This window comes from Xenopus laevis, chromosome 1S, assembly GCF_017654675.1.
Source record: "Xenopus laevis strain J_2021 chromosome 1S, Xenopus_laevis_v10.1, whole genome shotgun sequence".
NCBI lineage: Eukaryota > Metazoa > Chordata > Amphibia > Anura > Pipidae > Xenopus > Xenopus laevis.
In genome coordinates this window covers 30,692,602-30,707,334 of record NC_054372.1, presented here as the reverse complement: position 1 = coordinate 30,707,334, position 14,733 = coordinate 30,692,602, and the positions used below count along the sequence as shown (strand labels likewise).

At 36.4% G+C, this 14,733-nt stretch overlaps 1 protein-coding gene across 2 annotated transcripts in view; it reads left to right on the top strand.

Moving 5' to 3' along the window:
- Positions 1-14,733, top strand: part of sgcz.S (sarcoglycan zeta S homeolog) — a 426,387-nt gene that overhangs the window by 264,469 nt on the left and 147,185 nt on the right. For both annotated transcript variants that reach the window (XM_018243160.2, XM_041579488.1), the window contains one exon: positions 5,934-6,125. In XM_018243160.2, the coding sequence (XP_018098649.1) occupies positions 5,934-6,125 (192 nt within the window). The remainder of the gene's footprint in view (positions 1-5,933; positions 6,126-14,733) is intronic.

The following is a 14,733-nucleotide window of genomic DNA, read 5'->3' as shown; positions in this document are numbered from 1 at the left end:
CCTATTATCCGCGTTCCACCTTGAGCACACCAAGCACTTATGGGAGAGGGGTATCCATTTGCCTCTTGAAAAAGCCACAGTCGGTGGTGAAATGGCTGTTGAGATACAGCGCTGCCTCTGAGGAACGGATACCTCTATCCCACAAGTGCTTACCATACAAATGGTAACTGTAATGAATGTGTGAGACAAGAACATAAATATGAATTTCAGCAGTAAGCAATGATGTAAAAGACAGTGTAAGGTTTTCAGTTTTATTATTGGTTGGTGGAAGTGAACATCATAGTTATGCAGGTGTCAAGAATTACAAGGTCTTAAATTCCAGAACACAATCTTCATGCAACTGATGTAATGATCTTCATGTTCCTACTAAAGGTATAGCATCCTGTTATCTGTAAAACCGTTATCCAGAAAGCTCCAAATTAAGGGAAACATATAGCTTAGTTGTGTCCATCATGAAGCAGAGATTGTAGATGAATCATTCTTAACACAGGGATGTCAGGTTGCTGATCTTGATGCAGAGATACCATATGTGGCAGTGTTAATGCAGGTGCATTCAAAGTGTTGATATTGAAGGAATAATAACATCTGTGTTTTTTTCTGTGTAAACAAAGTGTTTTCAGTGAAACAGCCTGTATAATTACTACTAGCACAGATTCTGGGGAAAAGATTGGACTGTGGGGAGGCAGTAGCTTGTATGTAATATAAACATTCTTATTGCAACAGATCTAGTTTCCCTTTTAATGGGTGGAGGTCGGCCACATCTTTATTCAAAAACAGATAAAACCATCCTTGCCATGTTACAACATAGGTTACTCCAGATACCAGTCAACCCAGTCACTGTGGGCGTGTAAAGAGAAACCCTATTAAAGGAAAATTATACCCCCAAAATTAATACCTAAGCAACAGATTATATCAAATGAAGTGGCCTATTAAAGAATCTTACCAAACTGGAATATATATTTAATCAAATATTGCCCTTTTACATCTCTTGCCTTGAACCACCATTTCATGATGATCTGTGTGCTGCCTCAGAGATCACCTGACCAGAAATACTACAAATCTAAGTGGAACAAAAAGAAGTGTGGAAGCAAAAGACAGAACTGTTAATTGGCTCATGTGACAGAACATGCATGGTTTGTTTGTGTGCACTGTGAATCCTAGGATCTCAGGCAATTTTCTATTTATGATTACCCAATGTCACATACTGTACTACTGAAAAGTATATTAATATGAAACTGGTTATTTACATGAAGCAGGGTTTCACATGAACTGTTTATGCAATATCTTTTTATAGAGACTGAGGGGCAAATTTACTTATGGTTGAACATCGAGGGTTAATTAACCCTCGATATTCGACTGCTGAATGGAAATCCTTCGACTTCGAATATCAAAGTCGAAGGATTTACCGCAATTAGTTCTATCAAACGAAAAATCCATCCATCGATCGGACGATTTTTCTTCGACCAAAAAAAGATCGCTAAGCGTGGCAAAAAAACACCTCAAATAGCAGTATAAATAACACAATTTGAAAACCTTAATTAACAAAATACAGTATAATATGACAATGCAATGGGCAGGGGTGGCAGGATAATCGGTCGCCATTATGGGAGATCAGACACACTGACAAGCCTGCACAGCACTCCAGGTGCCCATGATGTCAAAAGAGAAGGATTTCCCATTTTATACCAGCCTTCCTTTAGTGCCAATAGCCAATCCTTTACCCCAAGTAATCAGTCCCAGGGTTCCCTCTGCTCCAAGCACCTCCCCACAGTCCCGGACACCCTTTGTTAAATATTTTGGTGTCATGCACCACTGATTAAACTGGTCGAAAAAGTTTCCTCATCCCTAGTTAACAGCTAGAAATAGCTTGAAAAACATACTGAAGACACCTTTATGACCAATAATTATATCCTTTACATAGATATATCCATATCTTTTCTAAAATTCCTTTAACAGCTAAAGACCTTAGTCATTACTCTTAGGGATGGGCAAATTTGACCCATTTAGTTTTGCCAAAAATTCACCGCCAGCTAAATGTTACAGACGCTTATTAAAGTCTATGGGCGTCGAAAAAATTTTTGTTGCACGGCGAAATATTTTTGTTGCGCGTCTTTTTTTTGACACACGACACCATACAAGTCTATGGGTGTCATTTCCGTGGTGAAACAAGGTGAAAAAATTCGCCCATCCCTATTACTCATGACTAGTTATGATGATGATGTACTTGTAAGGAGGTGAAATATATTTTATTTCAGTGTTTTCCATATTTTATTTCAGTCTGAATGTTGCAGTTCAGTTAGCAGGTGTCACCAACCCCTGAGGTGGCCTGGAGGAGATTTCCCCAGCAGGAGCTTACTGTAAAGGAGTGTGCAAAGGAGTGTAAAAAGGAGTGCACAAGTAACCCATTCCTCTTTTTGGCCTAAGAAGAACTGATGGGCCTGGCAGTATATAAACTGGGCCAGTCTGAAGGAAAGGGGCACTGCACTTAACTAGGGTGATTAGGAGTTTAATCTGCAGGAATCATCCCAGGGGTTATTAATTAGGTGTTTAGGTAGCAAGAGCAGTCTGTGGCCCAAACTGGGGTAAGAACCCCAGGCAATTGTGCACCAATTAGGGATTAAGCATTCAGTGAGTAGGTTAGAGAAGATGTACAGGCTGAAGGCTGAAGCTTTAACATGTTATGTGGTGATGACAGAGAAAGGGAAGCCTGGAGGGTAAAGAGCAGGGTCCCTAGAAAGGCTAATTGCACTCTGCTAGTGTTCATCCACAGGGGGGTAGTGGAGGCTTCTGAGGGGGAACTATGGGGTACAGTAGGTGTGGTAGTGATTTGTAACTAAAGTCATACAAAAGTTGGGTCAGTTGGCCTTAATATTGATTTATTTGTACTTTGCCAACCCCTGTATTGGAGCTACTTAATAGAAGTCTGTATTGGTTCATCACATCCTTGAGTAAGATGTTTGTTTTACATAGTAAAGGCCTTTCCAACTCCCATTAACCTAAATGAAGTCTACCAGTCTTCTGCAAATATACTGCCTGGGTTTTATAATGATCCCTAGTTCCACCCTGTTCTGGGATCCATTCATTCTGCTCTGTTTTTGGTAGCCAACCAAATAAGTGAGGTATAATAGATCCATCTTTTTGACAATACAGTGAAGCATTCTGTTTGTGAAATAACTCTTAAAAGACTTTCCTACATACAGAATGTTTCTTCAATGGTCCATTGTCTAAAGCACCAAAACCTTTTTTTTTCCCTTTACATTTGTTTGTATAGTTTCCTAATTTCATTGAGTTTCAGGACTTTGTAAAATAAATACCCAACCTTATTTATAATTCAAACACTGTGACGTGATATTCTGACCACATGATGAATGTCTTGGATACATCTAATACATTATTATTGTTCATTAAAAGTGGTTTGATAAATATGCTATATATATATATATATATATATATATATATATATATATATATATATATATATATATATATATATATATATACTGAACTAAACAAATTAACCCAGCACTATCATTATACAACTTTAAGGAACAATTGGATTAAAGAGAATTTATCTGAATTTGGCAAAAAGAGACACTTTTGGTTACATGGTTTGTACAAAGTATGCATAAGCTGATGCGCCCCGCCAAGGCAGTGTCCATGCATCAGTCCTACCTAAGTGAAAAAGGGTATTTTCTTTGGGAGGAGAAAGACCATACCTGCTTCTCTCTTTATTTGGCATGACCTCTTCCAAAGAAACATTCAGCATTATGGGCTTTTAAGTAATCTGTAGGACTGTGTTTATATATATTATATATATATAATCCATCCAAAAGTCGGCACTCTCGAAAATCAAAATAACTTGCCTGGGTGCAGTATCAAAAATCAAAGTAATAGTCCATCGGATAGAAACCGCACTCACAGGTCTTAAGTATTTTTTAAAAATTTAATTTATTACCTTTATTCCTAAACATAGTATGTACTATACCGGCAAAGTTAGACACTCCGGTGACCCTGCTTTAAAATGATTGAGGGTGAGTGGATAAGGGTGATTTATCGGGTGAACACACAGGAGTTAACGCAGGGGAGGTGATACAGTTCAGTCAGTGTTTGTGATGCAATAAGATCAGCGCAAGGAGTCTCCCGAAACAGAAGAATGTAGACTTCAACTTATAAATAGCATTGGTGGCAAGATTTAAAACAAAGATTTGAGACTGGTTCACACAAGATGTCTAAATGTTGCAAATCACAATTTACTAAACTAATGGTCTCATTGAACAAGGTGGGACTGATACACATAACTAAACATATATGTTCTAAAGGGAAAGTAAGGCCTAAGGGTATAGTGTAAGCATACTTATAACATTTATTGTGGATAGCTGGCCATATAGTATTTTGAGCCACCTCAAAACCTAACTCAAAGAATAATACTTTAGTAACTGCAACAATTTTGTTACCTTTATAAGTGGGAGAATTTGCTACATGACTAATATTAAGATAACAAAGTTACATTATCCTGTTTTTATCTGGATGTTTTGTAATAAGTGTTGATGTAAGGATCTGATTGTTTGATGTTATAAGTATTATATCTTCGTTCTCTATGTATTTATTATGTTATGTTTCTATGGAGTCGCTCAGTGGTGACGAGGGGGATACATCATTGTTACATCAGCTGTTTTCCTGCCATTTCCTGTATATATGGGATGTTCATTAAGCATTTTACACTTTGAGAAAGGCCTAGGACTAGGCTGAAACGTCAGCCGCCAATATGATAATAAATTAAATTTTTAAAAAAATACTTAAGACTGGTGAGTGTGGTTTCTATCCGATGGACTATATATATACATATATATATATATATATATATACATATATATATATATATATATATATATATATATATATATATATATATATATATATATATATATATATATATCTATATATCATTTTTCTACATTTATTTATGTATTTTTTATTTTGATTTAAAAGATCAAACTCTCATTGACCATGGGACCTCCTTCAGATTACTGGACTGAAGTGAGGTTGCAGCCTCTGTACCATTTGGTGCAACCCCCTGAAAACAACAGTAGCAAATCTCAAGGTAGAATGCAATCTCATGTGAAGTCTATGCAAAGTCATCTCAGAAGAAATATTCACCCACAGACCGTAAATAAATGTGAGATATGAAGACATGGGTACAAATCTAATTGCCTTATTCAGAATAACGTGTCAATTACATATCCTCATGGAAAGTAAATTAGAAGTAGTCTTTTAGCCTTCATTATCTGATATTCCCAAAAATTTATGGTAGAATATCAACCAACAGCTCTGTCTGAACACTTATTTGTATGATTCCATTGCTCAGCTATTCATCCTGAAGGTGTAAATTGGAATATATTCTGGTTAAACCAAATGTCTATATGTGCATATTTACACTAGGAAGAAATAAATGACAAGTAGTGATGGGCGAATTTGCGCCGTTTCGCTTCGCCGAAAAATTCGCGAAATTCGCGAAACGGCGAAAAATTCGTTTTTGACGCCGGCGCCCGTTTGTGACGCCGGCGCCCGTTTTTTCGACGCCGGCGCCCGTTTTTGGCGCCGGCGCCCGTTTTTTCGAAAAAAAATTTTGACGCGAATTTTCACGGGCGTTTCGCGAATTTATTCGCTGGCGGCGAAACGCGCAAATTCGCCGCGAATTCGCATCTGGCGAATAAATTCGCCCATCACTAATGACAAGGAAACTTCATTTAGTTTATCTTTACATTGTTATTTTCTGTATCTTAACAGTGGGGTTATTTGTGTTGTTTAACTTGTAGACTGATTTCTATTTTTATACTTGTTCATACACCATGTTACAATTGCACAAAAATACTTGTTATTTTGTATAAGTAGAATATTTATATATCTCTTGCTTTTTTTTTTTGTTTTATTAGATGACACGCGAACAGTACATATTGGCCACACAACAAAATAATCTTCGAACTGAAAATGCTCAATTTTATCCAGTGGGGATTTACGGATGGCGAAAGAGGTGCTTGTACTTCTTTGTCCTCCTGCTGTTGGTTACTATGATTGTTAACTTAGCCATGACGATATGGATTTTGAAGGTTATGAATTTCACAGTGGTAAGTGCCATTCTTTCTTGGTAGGCTGGTTGTTATTTCCATTATTTTTCACATCTCTATTTTGAATTCCTTCACTGTCATTGAACTATTTGTGTCTAAATAACTATTGTAAATCAGGGAAAAAAATAACTAGAAAATAAATAGAACACATTTTTTGTTTTCCTTAAAATAGTAAGTATCTGCTATGCATAAGATAAGTTGTCTAATTTCATAGAATTTTGCATGTTTGCAGTGACTTATTTTTTGACAGTGTAAATGAAACAATCTTAATGTTATAAATGATATGATTGAATGTATCATGTTTATCATAACATTATTGGACTTGGCATAATGGACAAATAGCTGCTTAATCTGAATGGGAATGCTGAGATGTATTAAGTGAAAGAGAATCTAGAAAAATATTCGCAAGTTTCTATAGAAGTCAATGGCAAATGTGTTTTATTCTAATTCTGAAAAATACTCAAATCTGAACTTTGAAACTCTTCCTCCCCATGTTTAATTGGCCAAGCAAAATTAACTATTTGCTTTATATTTAATTTTTTTCTTGCACATGAAAATGAAAAAAGGCTATATGGCACGGGTTAAATAATGGATAACACCATGTTCTACAGAGCTTATCTGTTATCCGCTGTGTAACTTGAGCCTTTTATCTTTTGAACAGCTGCCCCCATTGCTACACAGCAGCTTATTTATATAAACAGCAGTAGTGTTTCTGAAGCAAACACCGCAGTTTTACCAGTGCAGGGCAACACCGCATTATATTTAATTTTTTGATGTTACTGTTCCTTTAAGTACAATTTTATAATTTTGTTAGACAGAAGAAGGGTTGCTGAATGTGTGTGTAGGCTGTCTGGCCTCTGTCATTCTATCTCCTCACAACCATATTATCTCCCCTATCCTATTGATTAGGTGCTTTGATTTAAGATAACCATTTTTATTCTCTGCTAATGTTTTAAACTATTTCACTGAGGATTCTTGAAGTACTGTGTTGCGCTTAACCTGGTTACTGCTCGTGTAACAGTTTTAGCTCAGTTCTGAGAAAAAACATTGAATATTTTCAAAGCATATGCTCCTACCAGCACCTGCTCTAAATGTAAGGTATTTGTAAGAGAATTGTATCAAATTGTTATGTTCTAGTTTGTTGTCTATGGAATGTTAAGTAAATGAGCAGAAGTTCAGTATCCTCATCCTGCTTTAGGCAGTTCCCTCAGGCAAAATCAGGGCTGTCCCCAAATACTTCTACATTTAACCTGAACAGTCTTCGTGGGACAGATTTATTAAGGTTTGAATGGACAATTAGAATTAGAATGTTTGGTCAAAACTCACAAATTTAAATTTTAAATCACCAATTCGAATTTAAATGTGAGATTTATCATACCTCGACCCTGCAACAAGTTCTAATTCTAATATTCGCCTCCTAAAACCTGCTGAGTTAATTTAAAAGTCGATGGCAGAGGTCCGTTGAACCATTTGAAGATGCTAATTGCGTTCCTGACATTCAAGGTTTTTTTTGGAGGAAAACTCGATTCGAATTTGATTCATATTTTCGGGTCGTTGATATTTGATTGAATATTAGATGTTCTTGTTTTTTTCAGGAATAACCTCCCATTCAAATTGTGAGTAAATTCAAATTTATTTGAGTTAAAAAAAATTCACATAACTTTGAAGTTTGACCTTTGATAAATCTGCCCCACAATGTAGATTTATTGTGTCCCGTAGGTAATCGCCCTAAAGATCTCTTGTATTGTATCTTGATGATCAAGTTCATCACAAGATCTAGGGATCCCTTCAGTTGTATCTCATTAGACACACCTGACAATATGATATTCTTTCAGAAAAATAATACAGTCGAGCAAAAGGGAAACACTTTTCTTGGCAGGAGCTGGGCATCAATTGTTCAAATGAAACCCCATCTCTCATGCCTTCTATTATGCTGTATTAGTCAGGGGCAGTTTAATACACCGGATGCATTAGACTATAGCCTAGGGGTCCAATGTGACCAGACGCCCATCTAGCTTTTTTTCAATTTTTAATTTTGTTTTTTTTTTTTATAATTAATCTGCACTGCTGGGTCCAGTTGGCTGCACCTACTGCGAAAAGAAACCAAGCAAGGCACATACACCCCGATGCTGCAGATCCAGTAACACCACTGCCGCATTCAGTTTCAATTGTTCCTGGATCTGCACACATCCAGACCCAGCAGAAGCCTAGAAGGAGAACATGTGCATGTGGCCTAGGTGTCCCAAATATCATTAACCAGCCACTAGTATTAGTGCACAAAATGATTTATACCCTAGTTCTGAAGCACACCAAATTTTAGTGAACAATTCCTTGTTTTCTATTTGTTTTCTAATTTGGTGGTCTTTGTCTACTAATGCATGACTATTATATTAACACTAAAGATTGATTTCAACATTTATCAGAAGAATAAAGTAAAGTGAGTTGATGGCCTCTTTCTTTTTTTCTTTGTTTGTTTATTCATTTTGTCATTGTTAAAGATACTTAAAGATAAATAAGTGTTATTGAACTCTTTATGGTTAATTGCATCCTTTTTTTATCATCTACATTGTTTATATGTACAGTATACAGATGCCAAACTTAAGACAGGTGCTGCTAGCTTACATAGTTACATAGTTAAATTGGGTTGAAAAAAGACAAAGTCCATCAAGTTCAACCCCTCCAAATGAAAACCCAGCATCCATACATACACCCCTCTCTACTTTTAATTAAATTCTATATACCCATACCTATACTAACTATAGAGCTTAGTATCACAATAGCCTTTGATATTATGTCTGTCCAAAAAATCATCCAAGCCACTCTTAAAGGCATTAACTGAATCAGCATCACAACATCACCCGGCAGTGCATTCCACAACCTCACTGTCCTGACTGTGAAGAACCCCCTACGTTGCTTCAAATGAAAGTTCTTTTCTTCTAGTCTAAAGGGTGGCCTCTGGTACGGTGATCCACTTTATGGGTAAAAAGGTCCCCTGCTATTTGTCTATAATGTCCTCTAATGTACTTGTAAAGTGTAATCATGTCCCCTCGCAAGCGCCTTTTTTCCAGAGAAAACAACCCCAACCTTGACAGTCTACCCTCATAATTTAAGTCTTCCGTCCCTCTAACCAATTTAGTTGCACTTAGTCTCTGCACTCTCTCCAGCTCATTTATATCCCTCTTAAGGACTGGAGTCCAAAACTGAACTGCATACTCCAGATGAGGCCTTACCAGGGACCTATAAAGAGGCATGATTATGTTTTCATCCCTTGAGTTAATGCCCTTTTTTATGCAAGACAGAGGCTTAATTATATTATTAACCTCTTGGGCGCTTAAACTTTTATGTTTTCATTTTTGCACACGCGCTCACCAAGTGTTGATGTGGTTCGTGTTCCACAGCCCCGAACCTGTCGCTCACTTAGATATATTCTTTCAAATCAGGTGCACTCACCGCTCTCCGTTGATGGCCCAGGTGCTGCGCCTCGAACCCGTAGCTTGGGGAGAAAACTTTACTTTGCAGAGCTGCTTTAGGCACGCACTCCAGAGACTCCATGGACACAGTGTAAGATCAAAAACCCGTGATCTTTATTCCACAGATAACGCCTGTGGAATAAAGATTACGGGTTTTTGATCTTACACCGTGTCCGTGGAGTCTCTGGAGTGAGTGCCTAAAGCAGCTCTATATATACAGTACATAAAGCTGGCATGTTTTAAAATATGAGTGTTCACTATGTTGAAGAAACACAGTTTTCAGTATTATTAGTATAATGGTAAATGCTCAGAGCATAGGCATTTAAAACATTATCTGTACATATGTTAATAAAAAAACATCCATCTTGCACTTTCATGACATTTTTCCACCTGATTGGTTGGCATATTATCTTTTGCCTATGTTTTGTCTTCAGGCAACATATGTTTTAATTAATTAGATACCACAATGTTCATGTCTTTCTTAAAGCGGTACTATAGTAGCCAGGGGAAAATATATGTTTCAACATTGAACAGACCTTGGGAGAATGCCATTACAATGTGTAAGTTCAATGTGTTTTTGGAATAGATGTACTGTGTGGGCTGGGGCCTGTTTTAAGGCTCATTGCATCGCTATCTAGTGTTAAAGTAGAATGAACTGAAAAATACTTTTATTAGTCAAGAACAAAGTTGTTTAAATTTTCATGAATTGCTAAATAAACTTGGTGAGTAAAATAAATCTATCGAAAGTGCCAACCCAATATCTCATGTAATGTGTTTAAGATGCTGGTTCAGTAACCTGTGAAGTATGTGGCTAAAGTAATTATGGTTCTTCAAGCTTAACGACTTCAGTAAAATAACATTTTGAAATGCTATGCAAGCAATACCAATATGCAGTCATTTGTGGCAAACCTGGTTATTACAATACACAATTACTGGAGTGTTCACACTGTGATCATAATGCATTAGAAAAAAATCAACCTTTTAATATAAACTTTTCAGCAGATTTCTTTTGCTATTTCTGTGTATCGAAGACATGAATTAAATCATATCAAACATGAATACTGTGCATTATATAATAAAGCTACAAATAAATTATAGAGCAATACAATATAATAAACAAATTATAGAACAAAGGCAATACTGTATTTATTGGGTTAAAGCAGAGACTCTCATGTGTCTGGGCCGAGTGCAAAAACGTTCATACTGCACTCATTTCTTGCATTGCGTGCAATTAGCTGCCAACCAATTAAATATTTCATTCCTTATTTTCTTTTATTTTCAAACTTTCTCCATGTTTGTGCATTATTCGAATTCACTTTTCCAATGCAAATAAAACCATTTTTTTATTTTATGCCTTTCATTTGTGATGGTTATTGTACGTTTACAGTAGACCATTAAATATCACAGTATACTCATGGTACGGTACACTGGACAGCCAGCTTAGTCAATGAATTTAATTGTTTGCTAAGCAAGCATCAGCAGCACCAGCATTATACCAGTGTGAGTTCTGTAATGAATCAGCATGGGCATTATAGATAAGATAAAGATTTATTCAATGTGCACTAAAATAATCCCAGTATTTCTTAATAATTTATACTCTTGTGTTTGGTGTTTAGTATATAAACAATTTCTTACACTTCAAGCAATCTTATGTATTTAAATCAAATGCAACAGGCTGCTAATATATTGTACATCTGAATCTAATCTATTATTCCCCTCCCATCCTAAAATCTAGAATGCTATCATTTTGAGCTTGTCTATACTGTATGTCTATAAACAGACAGACAGATACATAAAGGGAGATAGGGTGTCAAGTCCCTACTTGACACCCTATCTCCCTTTAGCATATGTATTTTCCTTCCAGTTAGCCGTTTCAATAATTAACTCAGGTAGATTGAATAAGAACAACAAAAAATTATAATGAAGGTTTTTTTTCTATTATGATGATAAGTTCTTTGAGATTCTATTCTTTCTAAATTCTTTGCCCCTCTCTATGGAGCTCATTACATCTCCTTTCGTTAAGATGGCAGCTAGGGATGAGAAAAACTGCCCTGTTTCTCTTTGTGTAACCATGGAAAAATTTGCAAAATAGTAATATTCTGTCAAATTTTCACCAACGACATTGGAATCAATGGGCATTTTTGGTCCATGTTTTTCTTGTTTACATTCTGCCACATTTTTGCCATTTGCATTGGAGTCAGCGTGTGTTTTTATTCCAGTTTTTTCTTGTGACAAATGCATTCCTGTGCAAAAAAACTAATTTTTTTTCTGACAAAACACTGTGAATTTGTAATAGGAAAGGAAATAGAAATGATCTGATAATCTCTTTAATTACTTGTGTAAATGCAACATTTTTTAGGGGCACTTGGCTGATGGAAGGTAAATGATATGATACTGCACCTTGACTTTCACAAGCATTGCACATGCACACACACACCCACATATATATAACCGCTAAAGCCAACAATCATTTCTCACTACTAATACTGCTTGATCTCTCAGCTGCATTTGACACTGTAGATCACCCTCTCCTCCTCCAGTCCTTCGTGACACAGCCCTGTCCTGGTTCTCTTCTTACATCACCAATTGTTCCTTCAGTGTCTCCTACAACGGAGTAGCATCTTCTCCCCTACCTCTTTCTGTTGGGGTTCCTCAAGGCTCTGTCCTGGGACCATTACTATTCTCCCTCCATACTTTCTCCCTCGGTTTCCACTACCACCTCTATGCTGACGATACTCAGATCTATCTCTCATCTCCTGATCTCAACCCAGAACTCCTAACTCGGGTCTCCTCCTGCCTGTCCGCTATCTCTACCTGGATGTCGCAACGCTACCTTAAATTAAACCTCTCTAAAACTGATATGGTTCTCTTACTTCCAACTAACACCAGTAACATCCCGGAAGTATCCATCATAGTTAAAAATTCTACTATCACCCCCTCTCCCCAGGCCCGGTGCCTTGGGGTTATCCTAGATTCTGCCCTGTCATTCACTCCTCATATCCAGTCACTTATTAAATCATGTCACTTCCACCTAAGGAACATAATACGATCATTTATCACCCAAGATGCTGCCAAAATTCTTATTCACTCTCTCATCATATCAAGTCTAGACTACTGTAACTCTCTTTTAATTGGCCTTCCCGTCCAGAGACTGTCACCTCTCCAGTCCATAATGAACACTGCTGCGAGGCTCATACACCTCAGCAACCGCTCCTCCTCTGCCACGCCATTCTGTCAATCCCTGCACTGGCTTCCGCTACCTTTCAGAATCAAATTCAAATTAATGACCCTGACATTCAAAGCACTTCATAACTCTGCCCACCCTACATCTCTGAACTCATCTCTGAACACATCTCTTTATACTCACCCAACCGCTTACTACGCTCCTCTACTGACCTGCTACTCAACTCTTCTCTCATTACCTCCTCACATGCTCACATTCAAGACTTTGCAAGGGCTGCACCCCTCCTCTGGAACTCTCTTCCACAGTCTGTCTGATTTTCTCCCTACCTTTCTGCTTTCAAGAAATCTCTGAAAACGCACTTCTTTTGAGAAGCTTACCCTCACTCTGCTTAATGCCCAAATGCAACACCACATACAGTAACACATTTCGCACCCACTTAATTAAATCTTGCCCACTCCCACACCTTGTGTATTACTCCCTTCCCTTTAGAGTGTATGCCCTTTGCATAGGGCCTTCCTCACCTTTTGTACCGGTATTGATTGTGATGTATGTAACTCCATGTTCTATGTATATAATTCATGTGATTTAGTTGTATAATCACATTTACTTTACAGTGCTACGCAATATAAATATAAATACATGTTAACAATAATAATAATAATAATACTATATACGGTATATATATATTTTTTTTACTTTTTTGCCTTTTAAATCTTTATAATTTACAAAAAAAAAACATCTGCAAGTTATGATAATTAATTTCTTACCAGCTATAGCTACTGTCAAAGGTATTTTTTGATCCATTCTCGCTGTATGAGAGCTGCCAAAGAAAGAATACCAAATAAATGAAAAATGTTTCAGTTTTATATGCTTTTGTTTTCTTCCATTTGTGCAAATAATGCTTATAAATTAAAATGTTGACATCTACAATATAACATCGGGAAGCAGAAATTAATGTTTAGGTTCCCAATGGGAAGTGATTAACAATAACATTCAACAATACATTGCTTCTTTGCTGTCACCTCAGTAAGCTGTCATGGCCAATGTGATAATTCTAGTCCTAATAACAAAATACAGATGTTTTTATGAAAATAAAAAGCTATTTGTGTCCAGGAACAACAATTCTGTTTTCTCTGATGCATCAAAAGGAAAGGGTTAAATCAAAGAAAAATCAAATTATAGTTTTCCCTTATCTTGTTTAGTTTGTGAAGCAATTTCCCCAATGCATCACAATATAGTAATATCTCACATTGTTTTCATATGGAATAATAGAATCAGCATTTCTGTTTTATGAATGTATATAAATATTTGTTCCTTTACATGTAATCAGTTTTCTACCATATGGCTTTTACTAGTATGAATATTGTAATTTTAATGATGTGCCATTGACTGAAGAATTCTTTTTACTTCTAATTCTAAATAACTGGAAGAACTAAACTGTATACAAACAATCCTCTGACTACATGCAATGCCTTGCAAAAGTATTTATTGTATATCCTTTGACCAACTGCCTTTTATTACAGAACATTAAACCCTACAACTAATATTGTATCTTGTTGGTAGTAACATAGTTAATATTTTATTAATATTTTGTTCACATATGCAGATATGTGAGTTGCTATTCTGCTTTTCTTGCACAAGTATACAAGTATATTTTAGTGCTGGGGTAACCTTGCCCACGTTGCTCGCTTTCCTTTTGTGCTGTGAATTTGAAAGCATTTTTTTGAATGCATTAAGTTTCTTCAAGCATATTATATTTTTAATACGACAGTATATGGCATTTCTGAATTACGTTCCCCCTTTTATTTGTATTGTGTTCATTTTAAATGAATCGTCATTTAATTATAATTATCTTATTAAAAGTTGGGAAACATCCCTAACATAATACAAATGACTACACAATCGCCAGTGTCTGACTGGCTTGTCTGGGTACCGGGCAAACACCTGTTACTTC